Source organism: Rattus norvegicus, chromosome 9, assembly GCF_021556685.1.
Source record: "Rattus norvegicus strain SHRSP/BbbUtx chromosome 9, alternate assembly SHRSP_T2T, whole genome shotgun sequence".
NCBI lineage: Eukaryota > Metazoa > Chordata > Mammalia > Rodentia > Muridae > Rattus > Rattus norvegicus.
Window position 1 is genome coordinate 17,926,487 of NC_141542.1, and position 13,644 is coordinate 17,940,130.

Below are 13,644 nucleotides of genomic sequence, written 5' to 3' on the forward strand. Positions count from 1 at the left end.
TTCTCCTGAGAGGAACAAAAAGGCCTAGATAGCACTCTTCTTGATGAGAATGGGGGTAGATAACTCTGTTCTTGAAGTCTCAAATCTCTCATGCCAATTGTCAGGTTTTGAGAACACCTTTCCACATCCCTGCTTTTCCAAGCATCTACAGAGTATAACGTCAAGATATGAACTCTCCAGCAACACTCGAACAAAACAGGACTGACATGCTGCTACTCTTTCTCTGTCAGGTACCATGATTTAGGAAGCATGAAGAGATGGTCTTGATATACAGGGAAAATGGTAAACAAATCCACCAAAAGATGACAATGACAACCATTTCTTTGGCATTTCCACCAGGCTCTCCTCCTTCTAAACTATTTAGTTCCTGGAATCTCACAGGACCCCTGCAAAGAAAATGGGCTCTGGGCTTTTGCTTCATCCCTCAAAGCCCTGCTCTAGTCTAAAGAGGGGCACCCACATAGCACCCTCCACACATATGGCATGTAGTGCTGTGATGTGTGATCAACCCATCTCCCTTAATAAACTGCAGATTCTCGAAGAGCAGGAGGATTTGCTTTCCAAACATGCAGTTTCTTGAAGATGGGCTCTCTCCACAGAAAGCCTTGTAAACCATCACATAAATGAACACTTGGATGAGACCTAGGTCAGGACATAGATCCGTCAATAAACAGTTACATTGGTTGACTATGTTTATGGTAAGACATGAGGACAGCCTGACCCTGAGTCCTAACCCTACCTGCTGTTGCTTGGCACTGGGGTCACAGATGTTCATTCTGGCCTCTTCACAGAACCTCTTTGCCTCCACAGAGGATGCTGGCAGTTCAGTCTGCTCCACCAGCAGTTTTCTCTTCTCATTCAGCAAAATCTGTATATTGTTCTTCAATTGAGTTTGTTCACGCAGGAGCTGGGAGTGCCTGATGCTGAAACACAAACAAAAAATGGTAAATCCCAGCCAGCTTCTATTTGCCTGTCACTCTTGCAAGTACAATCATCCCTTCAAGGGTCCTCATCCCCAGAAATCCCCAGACTAGAGCGACACTATACAAGTTAGCACCAATTAGAGGAGGTCAAATCCAGAGGACACATTCCCTGTGAATGAAAGTACTTCTGAAAATCCTGACACTAAGACGGTTTATATAAATCAAGGTAGAAGAAATGGTCCATAAGGGAGCTCATATGTCCATAGTATGCTGAAATCATCTGCAAGTAGAGGTCAAATCCCCTCTGAGGGAGGATAGATGACCCAATAGCTATATAGTCTTTCCATGTGTTTCTCATGGATCACAATCTCCTGTTAGAGTCCTAGAGATTCAGAGTTGATTGATATTCCCATCATGGTGCAAACCTTTTCTATCTAGAGGATCCTTATTGGGGAAAATAACAATTGGAGGGTCTTCTACACCCTTCACATGTAGGACAACTGAGTCCAAGAGCTACAAATCTAAGACACTTGCCAGGAGGCAGGCTTCTTGTTAAGAGTCAGACACCATGGAACCAGAGCCCTGACTTTTGTTCAAAGTCATACATGACAGAAGCATTCCCTGCCTAGTGCTGGGTTCTCATCTCTGTCAGCGACTCACCGGTAGGAACTGTTCACTTGTATGAGCTCCTTGTACCTCTCCATGGCATCACTTATTGAGTTGGTCATCATTTGCATAGCCATCATTCTCATCTCATGTTCGGATTGAAGTACTGGCAATTCGACATCCAGCCTGGGTTAGGTCATGGCCAAAGGAACAAATAATGTTTTGAACTCATGATTTCAGAATTAGGTGAAGTGTAAATAAAAAATATATAGTAAAAAGTTCAAATTCAAGGAATGGTAGAAGGGAAGAAAGTGGCAAACTCAAAAACCAGACCAAAACCCAACAGTGAGACTCAATCCACAGAAAATATTTCCATGTAAATAAGCAAATTTTGTTTTGAAGTAAGGACTCCTTAAAAGCCTGGGGAGATATGGTTCTGCAAAGACTTACTATATAGGAGTGGGCAGAGCCTGAGACCTGCCTGTTTGGAATAACAACTGTCAAGAATTTATTCCCACAGTGACCCTTTCTAGGTCACAATAAACCATCACTGGATAGTTAAAAAAATAAAAAACTAACGATCAAAGCAGGTAAAAAAAATTAGGTGAAATCAGACTGTTCTCTCAATTACTTAAACCCAGTATATAGCACATACTTGCTCCTTTGAAATAGTTGTACTGATTAAACTTATTATCCTGGGCACAGGAGAACAGAGCCACGGTACCAGTTGGAGGGACCTGACCTTCAAGAGCTGGCCAGGTGAGCATGATGGAATTGACTAGTTCAGGAAGAAGATTGCTCCAGTCTGTGCCACAGCTTTGGGCCCAAGAGAAAGCTGTGATGACATTTCTCTTGTTTTGAAAGCAGGTATACTCAATCCTTGGTTTCTATCGTTACATGAATTCTCAGAGGGCATAACTAAGTTTGACAGGGAAGAGGATTTATAGCACCTCCTCCCGTCAGGAGAGTCCTGTGTGCCACCAAGGTATACAGAAGGAGCAAAGTGCTCTTTTGATCAGTGTGGGCCTCCACGTACTCATCATTATCATGACCTGCACTCTGTTGATCAACCAAATCCTCAGACCCCATCAAAGGTCCCAGATGTCCTGATCCTGAGTAAAACACCACATATACTTCAACATACATACATAGCAACCCATATCCAAACACATTTAGAATGCCAACTACATCCATGGAGGTGCCATAGAATCAGTGTATAATGAACAAATTCAGAGGAAAGAGTGATGACGTGCAGGCATTTCATTCACACACACAGTTGCAGCAAGTGTGACCAGGTCCTTCCAGCTGCTGACAGAACCAACGCTAATCCAAGGAGCTCAGAGTCAAGTACAAAAAGGCTGACCCTAAACACACAGCACCTAGCTTATCTCAAAGGTAATGCCTGCCAAATCTCCTTAAAATCCAGGATGAGAGGTGAAACTCTCTCGTGCTATGAGGAAATATCGGGTTAGCAGAAAGAGAGCACAAGAATGTGAACAGGTTACTGGGCATAATGACTACCTGTGGTCCCACTCATCATAGATATAAAGATCCAGGATTTGATAAAGTTCATCCCTCTCGAATTGACATTTCTGGATTTCAAATTTGAGTTCCTCCAGTTCCTTTAGACACTCCTCTTGCTGACTGATGACATTTTGGGATGATGCCTTCCTACCAAAACCTGTAGATAGATAAACCCAAGTGAATTTGCATATTTGATGGCCCACAGGCAGAAAAGATCATTCTGAATCCCAAAAGGAGGTTGAGGAAGGGGAAATAGTAGAGACTGGGTGAATCCCTGGAAGAGCAGAAAAGCTTTCTTAAAGGTGGATTCTTAAGCTATGTCCCTCTTCCCAACCTCTAATGCCATACACGTGCCACACTCACTATTACAGGACCCCGCACCCTGAACAGTATAACCTGACTGATACATAAACATCTGGGACATTGTTGTCTCATATCAGATGTGGTGCAGTTAATCCTGGAGTTCATAATGCTTAGCACCATCAAGCTCTAATCATCTGTGTTGCAGCTCAAAGTGCCTGAGAACTCAATTCATGACTAGGGGTGCATCCTTCCTTGTTCTCGCCATCAGAGACTTATGTAACCTACAGTAATCTAGAGGATGAAGTGCTTCAACTCCCAACCATGGATGGTCACATTGTTAATCTCACAGTGCCTCCTCCTGCCATTCATTGACACTCACATTTAAAAAGCTTCAAGAAAAGACACTGAAGGCTTACCACTTCCTGGCTTTCTCTCAAATTAAAGTTTGGAACTCCTGACTCTTGGTTTGCCTTTGAGAAATCCCAAGGCTCCTGCTTGTAAGGCCTAGTCTTAGAAGGCACATCTCAAACCTACCTCCTTGAGGATGTTCCCCAACTCTGCCCAGGACTCACCAAGCCTTCCGCAGAATGATTTCCTCCTTCCTGTTTCACTAGAGAGGGGGTCAGCTTCCCTCTGACCTGGTGTGGTCTCTCCTTGATCTCCCCTTTCCTTCCGAAATAGCCTGAGCAGCTGGCGAAACATGCCTGCTTGTGAACCCAAAGGGAACTGAAGTAATATCCCAAAGGCAGTTGGTGTCACCACAACACTGGTGACATCACTGAAGATTCTAGGGATCTCTTAGATACAATAGAGTGTCCAGTGAAGGGCTTACTGATGATGTCACTGGAAAGTTCTATGGCCTACCTACTAACCAGCTCTCCACAAAGTGATGAATTTCTGTGGGGACCCTTTCCTCCAGTCTCCCATGTGTCACTGGGAATACCATTTGGCAACCTCTATTTCAAAGCTAGATATGTCTCTCTGCTTCATTAGAAGTCAACAATGCTTTTGCTGGGGAGAGTTGCTTACAACCCTGAATTGGAGAACAGATTTTTCTTAGCACCCAAATCTCTAGGGGCCAAGGAGGGGGCAGTTTTTTCTTAAAAGTAAATCTACTAGCCGAGACAATGCATGTGACATACATTTCGATTCTTAAGCTTTTCCCTTTTTGTGGAGGCCAATATGTTTCTTCTATACCTCTGAGTGTATAAAACCGAGAAATAGTTGATTAGTGTGCAGTTTTTGACAGCTGACATTGTTTCCAATTACATATCCATGTATTTCACAAAATCAATGGTCTATAATCCTATTTTTTTTGCAATAAAAACTCCTTTTTCTTGGGAACATAGAGACCAACTACAGGGCATATATAAAATAATAAATTTCTTTCCCTTTTATATATTAAGTAGGGCATCCTCCTGATCTTTCCAGGACTTTATTAATGAAAGGTTACTGAATTTTGTCAAATGATTTCTCAGCATCTAATGAAATGATCATGTGGGTTTTTTTCCTATGAGTTTGTTTATATGGTGAATTTTGTTGATGGATTTCTGTATATTAAACCATCCCTGCATCCTTGCCATGAGGCCAACTTGATCATGATGGATGATTGTTTGGATGTGTTCTTGGACTCAGTTTGCAAGAATTTTATTGAGCATTTTTTTCATCAATATTCATAAATCAAATTGGTCTGAATTACTCTATCTTTGTTGTTTCTTTGTGTTGTTTAGGTATAAGAGTAATTGTGGCTTTATAGAAGGAATTTGGTAGTGCTCTGTCTGTTTCTATTTTGCGGAATAATTTGGGCAGTATTGGTATGAAGTCTTCTATGAAGTTCTGATAGAATTCTGCACTAAATCCATCTGGTTCTGGGCTCCTTTTGGATGGGAGATGTTTAATAACAGTTTCTATTTCTTTATGAGTTATGGGGTTGTTTAGATGGTTTATTTGTTCCTGATTTCACTGTGGTACCTGGTATCTGTATAGAAAATTGTCCATTTCCTCCACATTTTCCAGTTTTGTTGAATATATGTTTTTGTAGTAGGATCTGATGATCTTTTTAATTTCTTCAGAATTTGTTGTTATGTCTCCCTTTTATTTCTGATTTTATTAATTTGGATATATTCTCTGTGACCTCTGGTTAGTATGGCTAAGTGTTTATTTATCTTGTTGATTTTCTCAAAGAACAAGTTCCTGGGTTTGCTGATTCTTTTGATCCTCGGTTTTGTTTCTTCTTGTTTGATTTCAGCCCTGAGTTTGATTATTTCCTGCCTTCTACTCCTCTAGGGTTTATTTAATTGTTTTCTAGAGCTTTGAGGTGTGCTGTCAAGCTGCTGAGATATGCTCTCTCTTGTTTCTTTTTGCAGGCACTCAGAGCTATGAGTTTTCCTCTTAGCGCTGCTTTTATTGTGTCCCATAAGTTTGGGTATGTTGTATCTTCATTTTCATTAAATTCTAAGAAATCTTTAATTTCTTTCTTATGTCTCCAATGACCAAGTTGTCATTGACTTCAACTTCCACGTATATGTGGGCTTTCTGTCCTATTTGTTGTTATTGATCAGCAGCCTTAGTCCGTGGTGTTTTGAAAGGATGCATGGGATTATTTCTATCTTCCTGTACATGTTGAGGCTTCTTTTGTGACCGATAATATGGTCAATTTTGGAGAAGGTACCATGAGATGCAGAGAAGAAGGTATATCCTTTGGTTTTAGGGTGGAATGTTCTATAAATATATGTTAAATTCATTTGTTTCATAACTTCTGTTAGTCTTTCTATGTCTCTGTTTAATTTCTGTTTCCCTGATCTGTCCATTGATGAAAGTAGGGTGTTTAAATCTCCTACTATTATTGTTTGGTGCAATTTATGATTTTTTTAGAAAGGTTTCTCATTGTTTAGGGACACAACTGCTATATACTTGACAAATACAGCAATAACCCAGAACATCCGCAGGAAGCCTGTGACCGTTGGCCACATGAGGATGACTGTCTTTCAAAATTCATCATGATTTTTGGTAAGATCTTCCATGTCAGTGGCTTGGCTTCCCACAAACATGGTCCAGTTGTCTAGAATCTACTCCATGGACAGCATCTCATGCTTGTTTTTGTCTGACTCATACACCAGATGCCGGGCTTCAGCCTTTGCATGGTCATAGTCCTGAGGAAGGATCCAATGGTGAATCTCATCCTAGTCCAGCTTCCCATCCTTGTTCAGATCTGGGAAATCATTGAACTGCTCCCCAGACAAAACCCAGTCTGTCTCAGGGCAATTGTCCTCGTGAGAAAAAGATGTCCACAATGTACTCATCCTGGTCCACAAAACCATCCCCGTTCTTGTCGATATCCTCCAGGGTTTCCAGAACTACAATCTCCTTCATATGTTCTAAATCCTCTTAGTGCAGAAAAGCAATGAACCAGTCCTGAGTAGCTGTCAGGTCAACTTCAAGGCCTTAAACCTCCTCTCATCTCGTGGAGGCATCTTTTTTTTTTTTTTTTTTATTAACTTGAGTATTTCTTATATACATTTCGAGTGTTATTCCCTTTCCCGGTTTCCGGGCAAACATCCCCCTCCCCCCTCCCCTTCCTTATGGGTGTTCCCCTCCCAACCCTCCCCCCATTGCCGCCCTCCCCCCATAGACTAGTTCACTGTGGGTTCAGTCTTAGCAGGACCCAGGTCTTCCCCTTCCACTGGTGCTCTTACTAGGATATTCATTGCTACCTATGGGGTCAGAGTCCAGGGTCAGTCCATGTATAGTCTTTAGGTAGTGGCTTAGTCCCTGGAAGCTCTGGTTGCTTGGCATTGTTGTACTTTTGGGGTCTCGAGCCCCTTCAAGCTCTTCCAGTTCTTTCTCTGATTCCTTCAATAGGGGACCTATTCTCAGTTCAGTGGTTTGCTGCTGGCATTCGCCTCTATATTTGCTGTATTCTGGCTGTGTCTCTCAGGAGCGATCTACATCCGGCTCCTGTCGGTCTGCACTTCTTTGCTTCATCCATCTTGTCTAATTGGGTGGCTGTATATGTATGGGCCACATGTGGGGCAGGCTCTGAATGGGTGTTCCTTCAGTCTCTGTTTTAATCTTTGCCTCTCCCTTCCCTGCCAAGGGTATTCTTTTTCCTCATTTAAAGAAGGAGTGAAGCATTCACATTTTGATCATCCGTCTTGAGTTTCGTTTGTTCTAGGGATCTAGGGTAATTCAAGCATTTGGGCTAATAGCCACTTATCAATGAGTGCATACCATGTATGTCTTTCTGTGATTGGGTTAGCTCACTCAGGATGATATTTTCCAGTTCCAACCATTTGCCTACGAATTTCATAAACTCGTTGTTTTTGATAGCTGAGTAATATTCCATTGTGTAGATGTACCACATTTTCTGTATCCATTCCTCTGTTGAAGGGCATCTGGGTTCTTTCCAGCTTCTGGCTATTATAAATAAGGCTGCGATGAACATAGTGGAGCACGTGTCTCTTTTATATGTTGAGGCATCTTTTGGGTATATGCCCAAGAGAGGTATAGCTGGATCCTCAGGCAGTTCAATGTCCAATTTTCTGAGGAACCTCCAGACTGATTTCCAGAATGGTTTTACCAGTCTGCAATCCCACCAACAATGGAGGAGTGTTCCTCTTTCTCCACATCCTCGCCAGCATCTGCTGTCACCTGAGTTTTTGATCTTAGCCAATCGCACTGGTGTGAGGTGAAATCTCAGGGTTGTTTTGATTTGCATTTCCCTTATGACTAAAGATGTTGAACATTTCTTTAGGTGTTTCTCAGCCATTCGGCATTCCTCAGCTGTGAATTCTTTGTTTAGCTCTGAACCCCATTTTTTAATAGGGTTATTTGTTTCCCTGCGGTCTAACTTCTTGAGTTCTTTGTATATTTTGGAAATAAGGCCTCTATCTGTTGTAGGATTGGTAAAGATCTTTTCCCAATCTGTTGGTTGCCGTTTTGTCCTAAACACAGTGTCCTTTGCCTTACAGAAGCTTTGCAGTTTTATGAGATCCCATTTGTCGATTCTTGATCTTAGAGCATAAGCCATTGGTGTTTTGTTCAGGAAATTTTTTCCAGTGCCCATGTGTTCCAGATGCTTCCCTAGTTTTTCTTCTATTAGTTTGAGTGTGTCTGGTTTGATGTGGAGGTCCTTGATCCACTTGGACTTAAGCTTTGTACAGGGTGATAAGGATGGATCGATCTGCATTCTTCTACATGTTGCCCTCCAGTTGAACCAGCACCATTTGCTGAAAATACTATCTTTTTTCCATTGGATGGTTTTGGCTCCTTTGTCAAAAATCAAGTGACCATAGGTGTGTGCGTTCATTTCTGGGTCTTCAATTCTATTCCATTGGTCTATCTGTCTGTCTCTGTACCAATACCATGCAGTTTTTATCACTATTGCTCTGTAATACTGCTTGAGTTCAGGGATAGTGATTCCCCCTGAAGTCCTTTTATTGTTGAGGATAGCTTTAGCTATCCTGGGTTTTTTGTTATTCCAGATGAATTTGCAAATTGTTCTGTCTAACTCTTTGAAGAATTGGATTGGTATTTTGATGGGGATGGCATTGAATCTGTAGATTGCTTTTGGTAAAATGGCCATTTTTACCATATTAATCCTGCCAATCCATGAGCATGGGAGATCTTTCCATCTTCTGAGGTCTTCTTCAATTTCTTTCCTCAGTGTCTTGAAGTTCTTATTGTACAGATCTTTTACTTGCTTGGTTAAAGTCACACCGAGGTACTTTATATTATTTGGGTCTATTATGAAGGGTGTCGTTTCCCTAATTTCTTTCTCGGCTTGTTTCTCTTTTGTATAGAGGAAGGCAACTGATTTATTTGAGTTAATTTTATACCCAGCCACTTTGCTGAAGTTGTTTATCAGCTTTAGTAGTTCTCTGGTGGAACTTTTGGGATCACTTAAATATACTATCATGTCATCTGCAAATAGTGATATTTTGACCTCTTCTTTTCCGATCTGTATCCCTTTGATCTCCTTTTGTTGTCTGATTGCTCTGGCTAGAACTTCAAGAACTATATTGAATAAGTAGGGAGAGAGTGGGCAGCCTTGTCTAGTCCCTGATTTTAGTGGGATTGCTTCAAGTTTCTCTCCATTTAGTTTAATGTTAGCAACTGGTTTGCTGTATATGGCTTTTACTATGTTTAGGTATGGGCCTTGAATTCCTATTCTTTCCAGGACTTTTATCATGAAGGGTGTTGAATTTTGTCAAATGCTTTCTCAGCATCTAATGAAATGATCATGTGGTTCTGTTCTTTCAGTTTGTTTATATAATGGATCACGTTGATGGTTTTCCGTATATTAAACCATCCCTGCATGCCTGGGATGAAGCCTACTTGATCATGGTGGATGATTGTTTTGATGTGCTCTTGAATTCGGTTTGCCAGAATTTTATTGAGTATTTTTGCGTCGATATTCATAAGGGAAATTGGTCTGAAGTTCTCTTTCTTTGTTGTGTCTTTGTGTGGTTTAGGTATAAGAGTAATTGTGGCTTCATAGAAGGAATTCGGTAGGGCTCCATCTGTTTCAATTTTGTGGAATAGTTTGGATAATATTGGTATGAGGTCTTCTATGAAGGTTTGATAGAATTCTGCACTAAACCCGTCTGGACCTGGGCTCTTTTTGGTTGGGAGACCTTTAATGACTGCTTCTATTTCCTTAGGAGTTATGGGGTTGTTTAACTGGTTTATCTGTTCCTGATTTAACTTCGATACCTGGTATCTGTCTAGGAAATTGTCCATTTCCTGAAGATTTTCAAATTTTGTTGAATATAGGTTTTTATAGTAAGATCTGATGATTTTTTGAATTTCCTCCGAATCTGTAGTTATGTCTCCCTTTTCATTTCTGATTTTGTTAATTTGGACACACTCTCTGTGTCCTCTCGTTAGTCTGGCTAAGGGTTTATCTATCTTGTTGATTTTCTCAAAGAACCAACTTTTGGTTCTGTTGATTCTTTCTATGGTCCTTTTTGTTTCTACTTGGTTGATTTCAGCTCTGAGTTTGATTATTTCCTGCCTTCTACTCCTCCTGGGTGTATTTGCTTCTTTTTGTTCTAGAGCTTTTAGGTGTGCTGTCAAGCTGCTGACATATGCTCTTTCCTGTTTCTTTCTGCAGGCACTCAGCGCTATGAGTTTTCCTCTTAGCACAGCTTTCATTGTGTCCCATAAGTTTGAGTATGTTGTATCTTCATTTTCATTAAATTCTAAAAAGTTTTTAATTTATTTCTTTATTTCTTCCTTGACCAGGTTATCATTGAGTAGAGCATTGTTCAATTTCCACGTATATGTGGGCATTCTTCCCTTATTGTTATTGAAGACCAGTTTTAGGCCGTGGTGGTCCGATAGCACGCATGGGATTATTTCTATCTTTCTGTACCTGTTGAGGCCCGTTTTTTGACCAATTATATAGTCAATTTTGGAGAAAGTACCATGAGGAGCTGAGAAGAAGGTATATCCTTTTGCTTTAGGATAGAATGTTCTATAAATATCCGTTAAGTCCATTTGGCTCATGACTTCTCTTAGTCTGTCGACATCACTGTTTAATTTCTGTTTCCATGATCTGTCCATTGATGAGAGTGGGGTGTTGAAATCTCCCACTATTATTGTGTGAGGTGCAATGTGTGTTTTGAGCTTTAGTAAGGTTTCTTTTACGTATGTAGGTGCCCTTGTATTTGGGGCATAGATATTTAGGATTGAGAGTTCATCTTGGTGGATTTTTCCTTTGATGAATATGAAGTGTCCTTCCTTATCTGTTTTGATGACTTTTAGTTGGAAATTGATTTTATTTGATATTAGAATGGCTACTCCAGCTTGCTTCTTCTGACCATTTGCTTGGAAAGTTGTTTTCCAGCCTTTCACTCTGAGGTAGTGTCTGTCTTTGTCTCTGAGGTGTGTTTCCTGTAGGCAGCAGAATGCAGGGTCCTCGTTGCGTATCCAGTTTGTTAATCTATGTCTTTTTATTGGGGAGTTGAGGCCATTGATATTGAAAGATATTAAGGAATAGTGATTATTGTTTCCCTTTATATTCATATTTGGATGTGAGGTTATGTTTGTGTGCTTTCATTCTCTTTGTTTTGTTGCCAAGACGATTAGTTTCTTGCTTCTTCTAGGGTATAGCTTGCCTCCTTATGTTGGGCTTTACCATTTATTATCCTTTGTAGTGCTGGATTTGTAGAAAGATATTGTGTAAATTTGGTTTTGTCATGGAATATCTTGGTTTCTCCATCTATGTTAATTGAGAGTTTTGCTGGATACAGTAACCTGGGCTGGCATTTGTGTTCTCTTAGGGTCTGTATGACATCAGTCCAGGATCTTCTGGCCTTCATAGTTTCTGGCGAGAAGTCTGGTGTGATTCTGATAGGTCTCCCTTTATATGTTACTTGACCTTTTTCCCTTACTGCTTTTAATATTCTTTCTTTATTTTGTGCGTTTGGTGTTTTGACAATTATGTGACGGGAGGTGTTTCTTTTCTGGTCCAATCTATTTGGAGTTCTGTAGGCTTCTTGTATGTCTATGGGTATCTCTTTTTTTAGGTTAGGGAGGTTTTCTTCTATGATTTTGTTGAAGATATTTACTGGTCCTTTGAGCTGGGAGTCTTCACTCTCTTCTATACCTATTATCCTTAGGTTTGATCTTCTCATTGAGTCCTGGATTTCCTGTATGTTTTGGACCAGTAGCTTTTTCCGCTTTACATTATCTTTGACAGTTGAGTCAATGATTTCTATGGAATCTTCTGCTCCTGAGATTCTCTCTTCCATCTCTTGTATTCTGTTGGTGAAGCTTGTATCTACAGCTCCTTGTCTCTTCTTTTGGTTTTCTATATCCAGGGTTGGTTCCATGTGTTCTTTCTTGATTGCTTCTATTTCCATTTTTAATTCCTTCAACTGTTTGATTGTGTTTTCCTGGAATTCTTTCAGGGATTTTTGTGATTCCTCTCTGTAGGCTTCTACTTGTTTATTAATGTTTTCCTGTGTTTCCCTAAGTGTGTTCATGTCTTTCTTGAAGTCCTCCAGCATCATGATCAAATATGATTTTGAAACTAGATCTTGCTTTTCTGGTGTGTTTGGATATTCCATGTTTGTTTTGGTGGGAGATTTGGGCTCTGATGATGGCATGTAGTCTTGGTTTCTGTTGCTTGGGTTCCTGCGCTTGCCTCTCGCCATCAGATTATCTCTAGTGTTACTTTGTTTTGCTATTTCTGACAGTGGCTAGACTGTCCTATAAGCCTGTGTGTCAGGAGTGCTGTAGACCTGTTTTCCTCTCTTTCAGTCAGTTATGGGGACAGAGTGTTCTGCTTTCGGGCGTGTAGTTTTTCCTCTCTACAGGTCTTCAGCTGTTCCTGTGGGCCTGTGTCTTGAGTACACCAGGCAGCTTTCTTGCAGCAGAAAATTTGGTCTTACCTGTGGTCCCGAGGTTCAGGTTTGCTCGTGGGGTGCTGCCCAGGGGCTCTCTGCAGCGGCAGCAACCAGGAAGACCTGTGCCGCCCCTTCCGGGAGCTTCAGTGCACCAGGGTTCCAGATGGTCTTTGGCTTTTTCCTCTGGCGTCCGAGATGTGTGTGCAGGGAGCAGTCTCTTCTGGTTTCCCAGGCTTGTCTGCCTCTCTGAAGGTTTAGCTCTCCCTCCCACGGGATTTGGGTGCAGAGAACTGTTTATCTGGTCTGTTTCTTTCAGGTTCCGGCGGTGTCTCAGGCAGGTGTCCTGCTGCTCCTGGGCCCTCCCCCACGGGAGCCCAGAGGCCTTATACAGTTTCCTCTTGGGCCAGGGATGTGGGCAGGGGTGAGCAGTGTTGGTGGTCTCTTCCGCTCTGCAGCCTCAGGAGTGCCCACCTGACCAGGCGGTTGGGTCTCTCTCTCACCGGGTCTGGGAGCAGAGAGCGGCTGCGGGCAGGGATCCGCGGGTGTGGGACTTCCGGTAAACACAGAATGTGCCTGGTCCTAGAGAAATTCTGCTTCCGTGTGTCCCAAGCTCACCAGGCAGCTTTCTTGCAGCAGAAAATTTGGTCTTACCTGTGGTCCCGAGGCTCAGGTTCGCTCGTGGGGTGCTGCCCAGGGGCTCTCTGCAGCGGCAGCCAACAATCAGATTTCTTAATCACTCCAATAAGATAAAATATATAGTTTCCAAATATAAAACATTTTATTTAAATAATAAACATTAAATATTAAAAATATTATATATGTAACAATTGTATAAAATTTTATTATGTTATTATAGGCAGAAGATTCGAGTGAAATAATGGAGATGACTACCATCACAAATGTTTAAACCCAGTTATTTTTGGAAGTTCAAAGAA

The 13,644-nt window shown here is 41.4% G+C and overlaps 1 protein-coding gene across 2 annotated transcripts in view; it reads right to left on the reverse strand.

Moving 5' to 3' along the window:
- LOC148003373 (disks large homolog 5-like) overlaps positions 1-13,644 on the reverse strand; it is an 83,522-nt gene that overhangs the window by 2,326 nt on the left and 67,552 nt on the right. Inside the window, exons 1-4 of one of the 2 annotated variants that reach the window (XM_087568518.1) lie at positions 3,929-4,152; positions 3,051-3,210; positions 1,584-1,715; positions 740-923 (exon numbers count right to left, since the gene is read on the reverse strand). In XM_087568518.1, coding sequence (XP_087424644.1) covers positions 740-923; positions 1,584-1,715; positions 3,051-3,210; positions 3,929-4,058 — 606 coding nt within the window. In that variant the 5' untranslated portion in view covers positions 4,059-4,152. Of the gene's footprint in view, positions 1-739; positions 924-1,583; positions 1,716-3,050; positions 3,211-3,928; positions 4,153-13,644 lie in introns of those variants that run through there. The other variant, XM_087568517.1, reaches the window with a different exon arrangement.